Source organism: Sus scrofa, chromosome 3, assembly GCF_000003025.6.
Source record: "Sus scrofa isolate TJ Tabasco breed Duroc chromosome 3, Sscrofa11.1, whole genome shotgun sequence".
Taxonomy (NCBI): Eukaryota; Metazoa; Chordata; class Mammalia; order Artiodactyla; family Suidae; genus Sus; species Sus scrofa.
In genome coordinates this window covers 10673702-10691592 of record NC_010445.4, presented here as the reverse complement: position 1 = coordinate 10691592, position 17891 = coordinate 10673702, and the positions used below count along the sequence as shown (strand labels likewise).

The 17891-nt window shown below is 43.8% G+C and overlaps 1 protein-coding gene across 4 annotated transcripts in view; it reads right to left on the bottom strand.

Annotated features, from left to right (window-relative positions):
• FKBP6 (FK506 binding protein 6) overlaps positions 1-17891 on the bottom strand; it is a 56755-nt gene that overhangs the window by 24618 nt on the left and 14246 nt on the right. For all 4 annotated transcript variants that reach the window (XM_021086319.1, XM_021086318.1, XM_005661974.3 and 1 more), the window contains exons 6-8: positions 10412-10606; positions 10173-10282; positions 8975-9067 (exon numbers count right to left, since the gene is read on the bottom strand). In XM_021086319.1, the coding sequence (XP_020941978.1) occupies positions 8977-9067; positions 10173-10282; positions 10412-10606 (396 nt within the window). In that variant the 3' untranslated portion in view covers positions 8975-8976. The remainder of the gene's footprint in view (positions 1-8974; positions 9068-10172; positions 10283-10411; positions 10607-17891) is intronic.

The window sequence follows — 17891 nt, the reverse complement described above, 5'->3', positions numbered from 1 at the left end:
ATGGAAAACCTAGAAGAAATGGACAAATTCTTAGAAAAGTACAATCTTCCAAGACTAAACCAAGATGAAATAGAAAAGATGAATGGACCCATCATAAGAACTGAAATTGAAACTGTGATTTAAAAACTTCCAACAGGGAGTTCCCGTCGTGGCGCAGTGGTTAACGAATCCGACTAGGAACCATGAGGTTGCGGGTTCGGTCCCTGCCCTTGCTCAGTGGGTTAAGGATCCGGCGTTGCCGTGAGCTGTGGTGTAGGTTGCAGACGCGGCTCGGATCCCGCATTGCTGTGGCCCTGGCGTAGGCTGGTGGCTGCAGCTCCAATTCAACCCCTAGCCTGGGAACCTCCATATGCCGTGGGAGCGGCCCAAGAAATAGCAAAAAGCAAAAAAAAAAAAAAAAAAAAAAAAAACTTCCAACAAACAAAAGTCCAGGACCAGATGGCTTCACAGGTGAATTCTATCAAACATTTAGACAAGAGCTAACACCTCTCCTTCTGAAACTATTTCTTTTTTTTTTCTTTTTGCATTTTCTTGGGCAGCTCCTGCAGTATATGGAGGTTCCCAGGCTAGGGGTCTAATCAGAGCTGTAGCTACTGGCCTACGCCAGAGCCACAGCAATGCAGGATCCGAGCCATGTCTGCGACCTACACCATAGCTCACAGCAACGCTGGATCGGTAACCCACTGAGCAAGGGCAGGGATCAAACCCGCAACCTCATGGTTCCTAGTTGGATTTGTTAACCACTGTGCCACTACGGGAACTCCCTGAAACTATTTCAAAAAACTGCAGAGGAAGGGATACTCCCAAACTCATTCTATGAGGCCACCATCACCATCACCCTGATACCAAAACCAAAGATTCCACAAAAAAAGAAAACTACAGGCCAATTTCACTAATAAACATCAATGCAAAAATCCTCAACGAAATACTAGCAAACCACATCCAACAATACATTAAAAGGATTATACATCATGATCAAGTGGGATTTATCCCAGGGATGCAAGGGTTCTTCAGTATCCACAAATCCATCAGTGTGATACACCACATTAACAAACTGAAGAATAAAAACCATATGATCCTCTCAATAGACACGGAAAAAGCCTCTGACAACATCCAACACCCATTTCTGATAAAAACCCTTCAGAAAGTGGGTGTAACAGGAACCCACCTCAACATGATAAAGGCCATTTATGACAAACCCACAGCAAACATCATTCTCAATGGTGAAAAGCTGAAAGAATTCCCTCTGAGATCAGGAACAAGACAAGGATGTCCGCTCTCGCCACTACTATTCAATATAGCTTTGGAAGTCCTAGCCACAGTAATCAGAAAAGTAAAAGAAATAAAAGGAATCCAAATTGGAAAGGAAGAAGTAAAACTATCCCTATTTGCAGATGACATGATAATATACCTAGAGAATCCTAAAGACTCTACCAGAAAACTGTTGGAGCTCATCCACGAATTTGGCAAAGTCGCGGGATACAAAATTAACACACAGAAATCGAAGGCATTTCTATACACTAACAATGAAAGAGCAGAAAAGGAAATTTGGGAAGCAATCCCGTTTACCATCGCATCCAAAAGAATAAAATACCTAGGAGTAAACCTACCTAAAGAGACAAAAGACCTGTACTCTGAAAACTATAAGACACTGATGAAAGAAATCAAAGATGACACAAATAGATAGAAAGACATACCATGCTCGTGGATTGGAAGAGTTAATATTATCAAAATGACTCTACTACCCAAGGCAATCTACAGATTCAATGCAATCCCTATCAAATTATCAAGGACATTTTTTCATAGAACTCGAACAAAATATTTTAAAGTTTGTTTGGAGGTACCAAAGACCCAGAATAGCCAAAGACATCCTGAAAAAGAAAAATGGAGCTGGAAGAATCAGGCTCCCTGACTTCAGACTACACTACAAAGCAACAATCATCAAAACCGCATGGTACTGGCACAAAGACAGACATATAGATCAGTGGAACAGGATAGAAAGCCCAGAATTAAACCCACGCACCTACAGCCAACTAATCTAAGACGAAGGAGGCAAGGATATACAATGGAGAAAGGACAGCTTGTTCAATAAGTGGTGCTGGGAAAACTGGACAGCCACATGGAAAAGAATGAAATGAGAACACTCCCTAACACCATACACAAAAATAAACTCCAAATGGATTAAAGACCTAGATATAAGATCAGACACTATAAAACTCTTAGAGGAAAACATAGGCCAAACACTCTCGGACATAAACAACAGCAACATCTTCTCAGATCCACCTATCAGAGTATTGACAATAAAAACAAAAATAAACAAATGGGACCTAATCAAACCTCAAAGTTTCTGCAAAGAAAAGGAAACCCTAAACAACACAAAAAGACAACCCACAGAACGGGAGAACATCTTTGCAAGTGAATCCACTGACAAGGGATTAATCTCCAAAATTTATCAACAATTTCTGCAGCTCCATACCAAAAAAACAAACAAGCCTATCAAAAAATGGGCAGAAGATCTAAACAGACAGTTCTCCAAAGAAGACATATAGATGGCTGAGAAACACATGAAAGGATGTTCATCATCACTCATTATTAGAGAGATGCAAATCAAAACCACTCTGAGGTACCACCTTACACCAGCCAGAATGGCCATCATCAAAAAGTCTACAAACAATAAGTGCTGGAGAGGGTGTGGAGAAAAAGGAACCCTAGTACACTGTGGGTGGGATTGTAAATTGGTGCAGCCACTGTGGAAAGTAGTATGGAGATGCCTCAGAAAACTAAACATAGAACTACCATTTGATCCATTCCACTCCTGGGCATCTATCCAGAGAAAACCACGACTCACAAAGACACATGTATTCCCATGTTCACTGCAGCACTATTTACAAGAGCCAAGACATGGAAACCACCTAAATGTCCATCGATAGAGGAGTGGATCAAGAAGATGTGGTACATATACACAATGGAATACTACTCAGCCATTAAAAAGAACGAAATACCAGCATTTTTTGCAACATGGATGGACCTAGAAATCATCATGCTAAGTGACATCAGCCATACAATGAGACACCAACATCAAATGCTTTCACTGACATGTGGAATCTGAAAAAAGGACAGACTGAACTTCTTTGCAGAACAGATGCTGACCCACAGACACTGAAAAACTTAGGGTCTCCAGAGGAGACAGTTTGGGGGGTGGGGGGGTGTACCTGGGCTGTGGGATGGAAATCCTGTGAAATCAGATTGTTATGATCATTATACAACTACAGATGTGATAAATTCATTTGAATAATAAAAAAAAGAAAAAAAAAACAATAAATGCTGGAGAGAGTCTGGAGAAAGGGTTCCTCTTACACTGCTGGTGGGAATGTAACCTGGTACAAGCACTATAGAGCAAACCATGGACGTTCCTTCAAAAACTAAACATGATTCGATCCCTAGCCCGGGAACCTCCATATGCCACGGGAGTGGCCCAAGAAATAGCTAAAAAAAGACAAAAACACACACACACACAAAACTAAACATGAGAGTTCCCATCATGGCTCAGCAGTTAACGAACCTGACTAGTATTCATGAGGATGCTAGTACGATCCCTAGCCTTGCTCAGTAGGTTAAGGGTCCAGCATTGCCATGAGGTGTGGCACAGGCCGTCGGCTAAAGCTCTGATTGGACCCCTAGCCTAGGAACCTCCATATGCCATGGGTGTATCCCTAAAAAAAACAAACAAAACCCCACAAGTTGACACAACACTATAATAAACCAGCTGTAATGGAAAAGATAAAAATAATTTAAAAGAAAAATAATAATAATTTTAAAAAACCAAATATAGAGCTACCATATGATCCAGCGATCCCACTCCTGGGCATCTATCCAGAGAAAACTCTAATTCAAAAAGATACATGCACCCCAATGTTCACAGTAGCACTATTTACAATAACCAAGACATGAGGGCAACCTAAAATTCCATCAACAGAGGACTGGATAAAGAAGACGTGGTATACATATACAATGGGACATTACTCAACCATAAAAGAGCATGAAATAATGCCATTTGCAGCAACATGTATGGACCTAGAGCGTATCATACTAAGTGAAGTCAAATAGAGAAAGACAAATATCATAAGACCATTAATATGTGGAGCCTAAAAAAATGATATAAGAGAATTTACAAAATAGAAACAGACTAAAAGATTTTGAAACCAAACTTATCTTTACCAAAGGGGAAATGTGAGGCGGGGATATATTAGGAGGTGAGGATTGATATATACACACTACTACATATAAAATAGCCGGGGAGTTCCCATTGTGGCACAGCAGAAACGAATCCGACTAGTATCCATGAGGATGCAGGTTTGATCCCCGGCCTTGTTCAGTGGGTCGGGGATCCAGCGTTGTGTAGGTCACAGACATGGCTCAGATCCTGTGTTGCTGTGGCTGTGGTATAAGCCAGCAACTGTAGCTCCGATTTGACCCCTAGCCTGGTAACTTCCATATGTCTAGGGAGCAGCTCTAAAAGGACAAAAAAAAAAAAAAAAAAAAAGACAGGTAACAGGGACCTAATAAATGTATTGCTCAGGGAAATTTACTCAAAACAATAACCTACAGAGGAAGAGAATCTGAAAAGGAATGTGTATAACTGACTTACTTTGCTGTACCCCTGAACTTAACACAACTTTGTAAGCCAGCTATATTGCAATAAAATTAAAAAAAAAATTATCCCCCGAAAAAGCCCTGCCCAGGCAGACAGAGCTCCTCCTGGTGAATTTTCCTACTATTTCATTCTTAAATGTGAATAAATAATCAACAAACACCAACCATTTATGGAAGGTCTACACATGAAAAAAAGATCAAAGCAAACAAAGAGAAACAAGTATTTCGGGAAATAAAAGAAAATGTGCAAGAATGGTCCTTACCTTTTAGAGATACATAAGGAAACACTTGTGGATGAAATGATTACAGGGATTTGCTTCCAATTAATTCAGCAGTGCTGGGGATGGGGGGAAGTGGGTGGGGTCGCAAATGAAAATACTGGCTTTATGCGGATAATTCTTAAAGCTAAATGTTGAATACATGGGGAAATCCTCACACAAAATTCTATTGGTTGAGGTTTTTCATACTATATGAAGCTTATTAAATTCACTACTATTGTGGATGGGGCTACGCAAGGTCTTAACCATGTAGAAAAAATCCACTTGTGCACGTTTGGATGTAATGTATACACACGTGGAACACGGCCTCCACGGCACTCCAAGCCACAGGAAAAGGTGTTTCAAAACAGCTTATCAAACATCAGCATGGGGTTTGCTATAAATATTTAGAGGTACATGAGTCAAAACCTCAATGACCTCTGTTGACTTTATCGGTTATCCTCAAGAATATTCCCCACCCAAATACACACTGAGGTGGTCGCTTGGGAGAACAGTGAGGAGGTTCCTCGAAAAACCGAAAACAGAGCTGCCATGTGATCCGGCAATCTTGCTCTTGGGCATTTATCTAGACAAAAGTACAACATGAGGGAGTTCCTACTGTGGCTCGGTGGAAACAAATCTGACTAGTGTTCACGAGGACTCGGGTTTGATCCTAGGACGTGGTGCGAGGAAGGGGTGCCACTCCTAGGACTCCACACACCCCAAACGAGGCCAGAGTCCTGCTTCAGAACTTTTCAAACTGGAGCTACGAGGTGGTTCAGGAAGAGGAGTGAGGTGGGGGTAAGGAAGAGCCCCCTTCTCTAATAGAAAGGCTGTGTAAATGGAGTCTGGGCTCTCCTTAGGGTGGGAGAGAATGAAGCAGAAATGAGATAGATTCCCTGAGGCCCTGAGAACTGCGGTCTCTACCTGCCCAAGTACTGGTGCTCTAGTCCTCCTTGAATTCTGTGAGCTACCCCAGGATCCACTCGGCACACCTCTTTTTCAGGGGACACTAGTTAAAGATGGGTTCCTGTTACTGGCAATAACATGAGTCCCGAAAGTCAAGACGAGAGCCAGCCTGAAGGGCATGGTTTCAAAGAGGCTGGGCTGGGAGTTCCCACCATGGCGCAGCAGAAAGGAATATGACTAGTATCCATGAGGATGGAGGTTCAATCCCTGGCCTCACTCAGTGGGTTAAGGATCCAGCACTGCTATGAGCTGTGGTGCAGGTTGCAGACGCGGCTCAGATCTGGTGTTGCTGTGGCTGTGGTGCAGGCCAGTGGCTATAGCTCTGGTTCGACCGGTAGCCGAGGAATACCCATATGTCAGGGGTGTGGCCCTAACTAACATATGGGTAACTAACAGTAACTAACTTAACTAACTAAATAAAAACAAAGAAGTTGGGCTAGCACATCAGCTATTTCATACTTGATCCAACCAACATGTACTGAGCACCAATCACATGCTAGGCATGGTTCCCAATGCCAGAAGATACAGAGGTGAAAAAGACATGGTCTCTCATCTCAAAAACAGTCAGTCTATTGTCACGAGAGGCTTAGGGAATATAACTGAGAGAATGCTTGTTCCACCAGAAGTACCTAACGTCTTAGAAGACAAGTCAGTAGCATCTAACATCATAGATCACAAGAACCCATTTTTTCTTTTCATTTTTGGTCACCCCTCAGCATATGGAGTTCCCGGGTCAGGGGTCAGATCTGAGCCACAGGTACAACCTAAACAGCAGCTGTGGCAACGCCAGATCCTTAACCCACTGTGCTGGGCTGGAGATCAAACCTGCATCCCAGCACTCCCAAGACACCGCCAATCCCATTGCACCACAGGAGGAACTCCAAGAATCCATTTTAAATTGTCCTAATTAGGTTGGCAACATAATCGAAAAACTTGGACATTTAAAGTGACTAATTAGGCACAAGTGCAATAGACGAAAAGAGAGCAGAGAGACCACCAACCACACAAAAGCCAAAATGTGTTACAACCTCAGTGGCAATGGGAGTCTGGCAATCGTGGCCATTTCAGACGCTGGTGCAGCCACTGCCAGAGCTAAGACAAACTTGAGACTTAGGCATACTCGGGAAACCATCTAAAAACCAGTGGTTCCAGAACATCTGCCAGCCCCAAAAGCCTGGGAGTTGAGGACAATGGAAAAGAAACCTGTTACCCTGCTGGGTTTTCCAAGATCTGCTTCTAGGATGGACCCAGGAAGACCTGGACCTTCATTAAGGGCAGGACCTGCCAGCTTTCAGCCCCACATCCAGCAAAAAGTAGCCAGGCCTCCAGTTCTGATGGACATTGATAGTTGCCAAATGGCAAAAGTGCTCTAGCTCACATCTCAGCTCAGGAGACCTGCAAAGATGCCAACGTCCCCAAAAGACCTGAAGTCCAGGGTCAAAGGGTCATGGTCAGCGATGAAGGTGACGTTTATGTCTGATACCGACTGGCTCTTTCTGACGGGGCAGAGACAAGAGTTTACAGATCACTTAGGAAAGCGTCTGGGATGAATAGGCCTTTTCACTGCCTTCTGCTCTCAAGCCCCTTTTGTAGGAGACGGAGAAAGCCACAAAGGAGAGATTTATCACCATGAGCCTGCTCAGCAGCTGTTTTCTTGCTGTCTCTTGTTTAACTTCTCTCAAGAGAGCAGAGTTATCGACCCAGCTAAGCAGGTGTTTAAGGCAGGTGATTTTGTTTCCATTAATTTTCCGAATAGTGAAGCAGAGGAGAGGGTTAAGTCACGTGCTCCTGGGGAAACCAGAACCCTGAGCTCTAAGTCCTGGGGTGTGTGTCTGCTCCCTGCTGGGCCTGACACCATCTCATTTCCAGCTCTAAGAGCAAGTCGAACTTAGGAGTCACCGCCCATCCCCATCCTTGACATCTGCACCTCATCTTTTTTAAAAGTATGTTAGATGCAGAGTGAGGCTGGAGGCTTTAGGGTTTTGAGGAAAAACCGTAAGATTAGGAAAAGCATTACTGGAGTTCCCGTGGTGGCTCAGAGGAAACAAATCCGACTGGGAACCATGAGGTTGTAGGTTCAATCCCTGGCCTTGCTCAGTGGGTTAAGGATCTGGAGTGGCTGTGAGCTGTGGTGTAGGTTGGCAGCTTCAGCTCCGATTGGACTCCTAGTCTGGGAATCTCCATATGCCGCCAGTGTAGCCCTAAACAAAACAAAACAAGACGGAAAAAGAAAAGCATTATTTCCATCACTTGGGCAGACCATCACATTAACAACTATACTCAGTTTCACGTTCCACACCACTGTGAGGGGGCACGAATATACAACAGGAGAACATGTTTGTTTTCATTTAAGGCTTAAGGCTTCCCAAACCTATGAATTTAAACTCCAGCCCTGGATGGATGTTCCAAATCTTCTCTGTGATCCTCTGAGGAGGCCCACAGCACGTGCCCTCCTTCCAGACCAGTTATGCCATCAGCCCTGGGAAGGAGCACTGTTATCCTTCTGGAGGCACCACTATTCATGGGGGGAGGCTGGGGACAGCCATGTTTCCTCAAACAGATGGTCCCTGGATTAGGATGGTCTGACTCATAACATCTCCACTTTAGGATGTTGTGAAAGTGATATGCATTCAGTATAAACAACTTGAAACTTTGAATTTTGATCTCTTCCCAGCCTAGCAACACGCGGCCACATACCCTCTCATGATACCGGGCAGTGAGCCGCAGCTCCCAGGCGACCCGGTGATCACGAGAGTCAACAACTGATACACACACGTCCGTTCTGCACCCAAACCACCATTCTGTTTTGCTTTTAGTACAGTATCCAATGAATTACGTAAGACAGTCGGCGCTTTCTTATAAAACAGGCTTTCTGTGAGACGATCAGGCCCACCTGCAGGCTAATGTCAGCGTTCAGAGAGCATTTGAGGCCGGCAAGGCTGAGGTAGGCATTCTAGCAGGTTAAAAGCATTAAATGCAGTTTTGACTTAATGTTTTCAATTTACAATGGGTTCGTTAGGATTTAATCCTACCGTTACAAGCAAAAGCTCCATACTAGACAAAATCTGGAAGCTGTGTTTCAGCCCTTTGTTTACCTTCAGTTTTCTCCTGCCGCAGGGCCACTGTCACAAGGAGCAAACATTCGGTGACACATTTCTTTCTCTTTATCCACGTAGTCCCTGTAATAGCTGTAGGGAGAAACACACAGGAGTTAGAAAAAGCCTGTCCTTGTGGGAGGTGACACCTGGTGGCTGGAATTCTCCATTCAGGTTCAGAAACACTGACAATTCTGCAGGCCTTAAACCAAACTGGGGTGGGGTAGAAGGCAGGGAGAAAGAGGAGGCTCCCAAAGGCTGTTCAGGAAGCCCCTGGACAAAAAGCCCAAGGCACCTTCCAAGGCCCAGGCCACTGTCACTGAGGCTGCCTGATGAGCCCTGCCAGGCCATACCTCACGCCCAAAGGCCTCTAACTTAGCTTGAGGTTTCCCTGCTAAAGAATGGTCAGATTCCAAAATTCCTACTTGAAAGGGGATTTTAAAATACTGGAAAGAAAACTGCTGGAAAATATTAGAGGCCTGAAATGCAAATATCCAGACCCATGTTTAAGAGGTACACACACTTCAGACTTTGTGTGTATGTCAAGAAATCTTTAACTAGCAACCTGGATTAAGTATTTACAAATGTTAACAAGAGCAGAAAAATCTCACCAATAAAAGGAACAAAAGAACACCTAAAAAACAAAAACACCACAGTGGTTATAATGCGAGGTGATGGAATTATGGGTGATTATGCTGATATTGAACCACGTTCAAAGTTGTCTATACCGAACATGCAACGTCTACAATCAGAAAAAGTTACATTACTGAAAGGCTGCTATCCATGTCTCCTGGGTAACAAGACAGTCACACTAAGCGTTTGACTCAAACCTCAAAGAGCCACTTCGGATCAAACCAGCTCCTCTAAGACATCTTTCTGCAGCCAGTTGAGAACAGCAGTTCTTGGCAGCAAGTTGAAGAGTTCCTGAAGAACCCTGCTCTGTTTAAGAGCCACCTTGGCCACCTCTTTAGGGTGCTTACTGGTCAGGTGGACTGGGAGGCGGGCATGTGTGGCTAGGTTTGTCTTACGCGCCCCTACTACCCTGGAGCTGCGGTTAGGGTGCTGAGCACTTCATAAAGTCAGCTCTAGGGGGCACTGCCTCCTAACACATGCTGGACAGCATCAACCAGTCCTTTACCCAAGCGGACAGGCCAGAGCGGCAGACAGCCACACCACACGTTTTGGTTCGCAATCTCACCTGGCCAGTTTCTTCAGCTCATTATTGATGTCATGATTGAAGGGCTGTTCCTTCTGGGCTCGGACTAGGAAATCCCGGGCCTTCAGATACTCAGTCATGAGGAGACAGGCCTGTCAAAAGGACAGAATTTTAAAAGCACACTTTAGGAAAGACAGCACTTCTGCAGTGCCCAAATTGAACAAACACCACTGATGCCTTTTCTTGGGCATTCATTCCCAAGCACCTGCCTTCCAACTCACCTGTCCACACCGGAAGAGGGCCTTGGCATTCTTCTGGTCAATGATCAGAGCCTGCTCTCCATAGCGCAGGGCCATGGCGGGTCGCTCCAGCTTCAGGTACACAAAGGACAAGTTAAGGAGAACCAGCAGCTTGGCGGTCTCCACCAGGTGCTGCTCCTCAGAGGGTGCTGATCGGCGGTGGAGAAGCACTAAGGCCTGTGGAGAGGGAGGACATGCGGTCAAGAGGAGGTGGTCTAACATACAGAAAATCCCTAAAATCCACACACCCAAAAAACAAAACTGCTAGAGCTAAAATGATTCAGCAGAGTTGTAGGACACAAGATCAACACACTAATTAGCTGTATTTCTTTACTCTGACAATAAATAATCTGAAAATGAAATTTATGAAAACTCCCTTGGAGTTCTCTTGTGTTGGATCCAGCATTGCCACTGCAGCAACTTGGGTTGCTGCTGTGGCATGGGTTTGATCCCTGACCTGGGAACTGCCACACGCCATGGGTGTAGCCAAAAAAAAAGAAAAGGAAACAACTCCATTCACAGTAACATCAAAAGATAAATGGCAATAAATTTGAAGAGAAAGATGGCTGGCTGATGTTTAATAAAAATCATTATAACCATCAGCTCCTGGTTTCAGTTGACAAGATATAATGGTTTACTGCTGTCATTGTCCATGCCTACAGATAACTTGATTCTTAAATAAAAAGACATTTGCACATTCCTGGGGAAAAAAAAAAAAGTAAAATGACAACCCACAGAACGGGAGAAAATATCTGCAAATCATATTTGTTAAAGGTCCAGTATCCAGAATCAAGAACCTTTACAATTCAATAATAAAGACCACCAAATTAAAAATGGGCAAAGGATTTGAATAAACACGTCTCCAAAGAATACACAGATAATAAGCATACAAAAAGACATTCAGCATCATCAGTCATTAGGGAAATGCAAAGTAACAATGAGACCACTTCACACCAACTAGGATAGCTGCAATTTTTACAAATGGAAGCTAAGTGTTGGCAAAGATGTGGAGTACTTGAAACCCTGGTATTGTTGGAAGGAATGTGAAAAGTTGCACTCATCATGGAAAATAGTCTGGCAGTATTTCAAAAAGTTAAATAGACTCGTCATATGACTTAGGAATTGTGCTCTTAGGTATATACCCAAGAGAGCTGAAAACATGAGTCTACACACACACACACACAAAATGTACACGAATGTTCACAGCAACATTCATAATAGCCAAAACACAGAAACAACCCAAATGTCCACGAAATGATGAACAAAGACAGTAAGATCTACACAACAGGGAGTTCCCGTCGTGGCGCAGTGGTTAACGAATCCGACTAGGAACCATGAGGTTGCGGGTTCGGTCCCTGGCCTTGCTCAGTGGGTTGACAATCCGGCGTTGCCATGAGATGTGGTGTAGGTTGCAGACGCGGCTCGGATCCCGAGTTGCTGTGGCTCTGGTGTAGGCCAGTGGCTATAGCTCCAATTCGACCCCTGGCCTGGGAACCTCCATATGCCGTGGGAGCGGCCCAAGAAATAGCAAAAAGACGAGAAAAAAAAAAAAAAAAAAAAGTGAAAGATGCCTCAAAAAAAAAAAAAAAAATCTACACAACAGAGTATGTAATTCAGCCATACAAAGTATGAAGTATAGGAGTTCTCATCGTGGCACAGTGGTTAACGAATCCGACTAGGAACCATGAGGTTGCGGGTTCGATCCCTGCCCTTGCTCAGTGGGTTAACGATCCGGCGTTGCCGTGAGCTGTGGTGTAGCTCGCAGATGCGGCTCGGATCCCGCATTGCTGTGGCTCTGGCGTAGGCTGGCAGCTACAGCTCCGATTAGACCCCTAGCCTGGGAACCTCCATAAGATGTGGGATTGGCCCTAGAAAAGGCAAAAAGCCCCCCCCAAAAAAAAAAAAAAGTAATGAAGTACAGACACCTGTTACAAGATGGATAAACCCTGAAAACAGTGTGCTCAAAGAAGCCAGCCACAAAAGGACAAATATTTTATGATTCCAGTTATATGAGTGCCCATAACAGGCAAATTCATGGAGACAGAAAACAGAATAGAGATTACCAGGAGCTAGGGGAGGGGAAATGGGGCGTGACTGTTTTCAGATAAAGAACTTCTGTTTAATATGAAAAAGTTCTGGAAACAGGGAGTGTTGACGGTTGTACAACATTGTGAACGTACTTAATGCCATTGCATTGTATACCTAAAAGTACTTAAAATGGTAAATTTTATGTTATGCATATTTTACAGTTTTAAAAATAAATATTTTAAAAGGAATGAAGTGCTGGAGTTCCCGTCATGGAGCAGTGGTTGACAAATCCAACTAGGAACCATGAGGTTGTGGGTTCCGTCCCTGCCCTTGCTCAGTGGGTTAACGACCCGGCGTTGCCATGAGCTGTGATGTAGGTTGCAGACTCAGCTCGGATCCCGCGTTGCTGTGGCTCTGGTGTAGGCCGGCGGCTGCAGCTCCAATTTGACCCCTAGCCTGGGAACCTCCATGTGCTGCAGGAGCGGCCCAAAGAAATAGCAAAAAGACAAAAAGAAAAAAGGAATGAAGTGCTAATACATGCTACAACACAAACCTTGAAAAGATTTTTTGCTCAAACAAGCCAGACATGAAGGACTATGTATCTGATGATTCGATTTACATGAAATGTCCCAGATAAGCAAATCCGTAACATGGAAAGTAAAAAAGGGGCGTAGGAGGGAATGGTGAGTAACTGCTAATGGGTAGGGGGTTTCTTTTGGGGGTGATGAAATGTCCTGTGATTAGACAGTAGTAATGGCTGCACACTTTGGGACTACACTAAAAACCAGTGAATTGTGAAAGTGTGAATTTTATGGTATGTGAATCATACCGCAGCAACGATAAATAATAAATGGTTCTGGGAAAACTGGACAGCTACATGCAAAAAGAATCAAACAAGACTACCTTCTCACCCATACACAAAAAGTCAAAACGGACTAATGATTTAAAATATAAGACTTGAAACCATAAAACTTCTATCACAGGCAGTATGGTCTTTGACACTGGTCTAAGTAATATTTTTTGGATATATCTCTTCAGGTAGGGAAACAAAAGCAAAAATAAACATATGGACCACATGAACTTTTGGAGTTCCCATTGCAGCTCAGGGGTAATGAACCCGTTTAGTATCCATGAGGACAAGGGTTTGATCCCTCCATCTGCCCAGTGGGGTAAGGATCCCGAGTTATCTCGAGCTTCTGTGTAGGTCGCAGACTCGGCTTGGATCTGATGTTGCTATGGCGTAGGCCGGCAGCTGCAAATTAGACCCCTAACCTGGGAACTACCATATGCTGTGGGTGCAGCCCTAAAAGAGAGAGAGAGGAAAAAAAAAAAAAAAAAAAAAAAAAAAAAAAGCTTTTGCACAGCAAAAGAAACTACCAAGAAAAAGAAAAGGCTACCAACAAATGGGAGAAGACACTTGCAAACAATATATCTGATGAGGGGTTGGTATCCAAAATATGCAAAGAATTCATACAACTCAACATGAAAAAAACCCAATTAAAAAAAATAGGCAGAAGATCCTCCTTTTTTCCAAAGAAGGCATATAAATGGCCAGGAGGCACAAATGAAAAGTTGCTCAGCAATCACTAATCATTAGAGAAATGCAAATCACAACTACAATGAGATATTACCTCACACATGTCAGAATGCCTATTATCAAAAAGACAACAGCCAACAAGTGCTGGCAAGGATGTAGAGAAAAGGGAACCCTCAGCACTGCTGGTGGAAATGTAAATTGGTGCCACCCCTATGGAAGACGGTATGGAGGTTATTTAAAAAATTAAAAATAGAACTACCATTTGATTCAGCAATTCCACTCCTGGGTATTTATCTGAAGAAAATAACATTAATTTGAAAAGATACATGTGCCCTATGTTCATTGCAGCATTATTTACAATAGTCAAGATATGGAAGCAACCTAAGTGCTCGAAAACAATACAGAAAATGTGGTATATATCTATATATACACAATAGGATATTATTCAGCCATAAAACAGAACAAAATCTAGCCATCCGTGACAGCAGGGATAGACCTAGAGGGTATCATGCTAAATGAAGTAAGTGAGAGATAAACACTGCACAATTTCACATATATGTGGAATCTAAAAAAATGAACAAAACTAACCAAACAGAAACAGAGTCATAGATACAGAGAACAAACATGTGGTTGCCAGAAGGGAGGAGGTGGGAGAAGGAGAGAAAAAGGTGAAGGAGATTAAGAGGTACAAACTTCTAGGTGCAAAATAAATGAGTCATAGGTACAAAATGTACCATGTGGGGAATACAGTCAATAATTACGTAGTATTCACAGTGACGGTAACTAAACTTAACATGATAATTTTGAAATGTAGAGAAATATCGAGTCACTATGTTATATAACAAACTAATGTAGTGTCGTGGTTCAGTTATGCTTCAAAAACAAAACAAACTCAGAAAAAGTGATCAGATTTGTGGTTATGAGAGGATGGAGAGGAGGAACTGGAAGAAGGCAGTCAAAGGTTCAAACTTCCAGGTTTTTTTTTGTTTTTTTTTTGTTTTTGCCTTTTTTTTTGCTATTTCTTTGGGCCGCTCCTTCGGCATATGGAGGTTCCCAGGCTACGGGTCCAATCGGAGCTGTAGCCACCGGCCTACACCAGAGCCACAGCAACGCAGGATCCGAGCCGCGTCTGCAACCTACACCACAGCTCATGGCAACGCCGGATCGTTAACCCACTGAGCAAGGGCAGGGACCAAACCCGCAACCTCATGGTTCCTAGTCGGATTCGTTAACCACTGCGCCACGACGGGAACTCCCCAAACTTCCAGTTATACGGTAAATTAGCACTGGTTATGAGATACAGCATGCTGAGTGTAATTAATGCTGCTTACTTTACATATGAAGGTCGTTAAGAGTAAATCCTAAGAGTTCTCATCACAAGTTCTTTTCTAGTTCTTCTCTCCCCGATTTTTAGGGCCACACCAGTGGCATATGAAAGTTCCCAGGAGAGGGGCTGAATTGGAGCTACAGCTGCCGGCCTACACCACAGCCACAACAACGCCAGAACCAAGCCGCATCTGTGACCTGCACCACAGCTCATGGCAATGCCGGATCTTTAACCCACTGAGCGAGGCCAAGGATCAAACTCCAATCCTCATGGATCCTATTCGGGTTCGTTAACTGCTGAGCCACGAAGGGAACTCCTCTAATTCTTTAATTGTACATCCAAGATGATGGAGGGTCCCTGAACTTACTGTGGTAACCATTTCATGATGTAAGTCACTTACTGTGCTGTATCCCTTAAAACTTACACGGTGATTTGTCAATTATATCTCAAAACTAGAAGAAAAGCACAGCACACAAATAGCACGAAAATTTAAGAACTCCAGAGAAAGAAAGATCCTTAAAATCTCTACAGAGAAAAACAATTAGGTCACACAGAAGGAACAGGAACTTAAAATGGTATCAGATTTTTTTTTTTTTTTGGTCTTTTTTGTCTTTTTAGGGCCTTGCCTGTGGCATGTGGAGGTTCCCAGGCTAGGGGTTGAATAGAAGCTGCAGCTGCCGGCCTACATCAGAGCCACAGCAATGTGGGATCCGCTGTGTCTGCGACCTACGCCAGACAGCTCATGGTAATGCCTTAACCCACTGAGCGAGGTCAGTGATCAAACCCGCGTCCTCATGGATGTTAGTCCAGTTCGTTAGCCACTGAGCCACAATGGGAACTCTGGTATCAGACTTAATAGCAATTGTAATGGTGAAAACAGAACAACATTCTTCTTGAAAAACCTGAGGAATGGGGACTCTATCCTGGAGTTCTTTTTCTTCTTTTTAGGACCACACCAGCAAATGGAAGTTCCCGGGCCAGGGGTAGAATAGGAGCTGCAGTTGCTGGCCTGTGCCATAGCCATAGCCACGCCAGATCTGAGCTATGTCTGTGAGCCATACCACAGCTTGTGCAACATTGAATCCTTAACCCACTGAGCAAGGCCAGGGATCGAACCCACATCCTTACGGATATTAGTCAGGTTCTTAAGCCGCTAGGCCATAACGGGAACTCCTGGAATTCTTTACTCAGCTATGCTACCTGTTCAGTGTAACAAAAGCATAAAGTATATCTTTAAAATACAAGGTTTTTTTACAGGAAAGGTTTTTTTCAAGTGAGCAGGCTCCCTCCTAAGAAACTTCACAAAGTTATAGTATCTGTGATTCAACCTGTGAGCCAAAATCTGTACCTTCTGGATTCAAGAAATCTGACCTTGTCCACATTCCAGAAGGCAACTGGCTCTCCCCTTCTCTCTCTCTGGGGTAAACGTGGCAGATGCTGTTAGATGCTCACCCCATATCTCTCTCTGCTAACAGAGCCTCCGTTTCATTCAACGCAGCAACGTGCTAATCAAACTACACTTCCCAGGTGCCTATGCATATACCGCTAAGGGTGTCCATCTACCACGGGAAAAGCCAGTGAGATATAAAATAAGGTGGGGTGGGGGCAGATTCTGGAAGGTTCTTAACATAAATAAACACACTAGCCTCTTCGGCTCTCTCTTGTTCCTGCCCAGATGACCTTGTGATGCTGCAGGTTGAACAACCATCTTGGGGCGGGAGAGAACAAAGATACGTTTACCGGCAGCTGTGCAGAAAGACATCTGGAACTCGGCTCCCTGATGGCTTCGTGGAACCGCCACGCCAGCCCTGGACTGCCTCCCTTCCTCCACAGGGGAAACTGATGTCTCCGGTTTATGTGAAGTACTGTTTTTCAGGATTTTATGGCTTACAACTGATTGCAGCAAATCCTGAATGTTTAGGCTCAACATGCAGATGAGAAAAGTCCAAATGCCCCGAGACTCTAAGCTTTATCCTTTCTGCCTCTGGAACGTAGGGCACAGAGTTCAGCACACAGAAAGGGCTCATAATATCTCCTGAATTTGCTACAAAGCAAACAGTGAATTCCTGTCAGCATAACCTCCACACGAAACTAAGTCACAGTCAGAAGGTGGTGAGAATGAACTCAGAAATAAAGGAATGTCCACTGTCAAAGAGACATGAAATCAAGATGAGGTAGAGAAGTCAATTGGGAAGTGAGGATCCAAAACTAGAATGAAAAAATTTTAAATCTTTTTCTTAAAACACACATGCAGCTCAGTACAAAAAATAAGTGTCTGGCTCAATGGATTTTCACAACTTGAACACACCCGTGTAACCACATCCAGATCCAAACCCTGTGTCCCTCACCCAGTCTTTTTTAATGTCTTTTTAGGGCCTCACCCAGGGCATATGGAAGTTTCTAGGGCAGGGGTCTAATTGGAGTTGTAGTTGCCCGCCTATACCACAGGCACAGCAACTTGGGATCCAAGCCACATCTGCAACCTACACCACAGCTCACGGCAATGCTGAATCCTTAACCCACTGGGTAGGGCCAGGGATCAAACTCATGTCCTCACGGATACTAGTTGG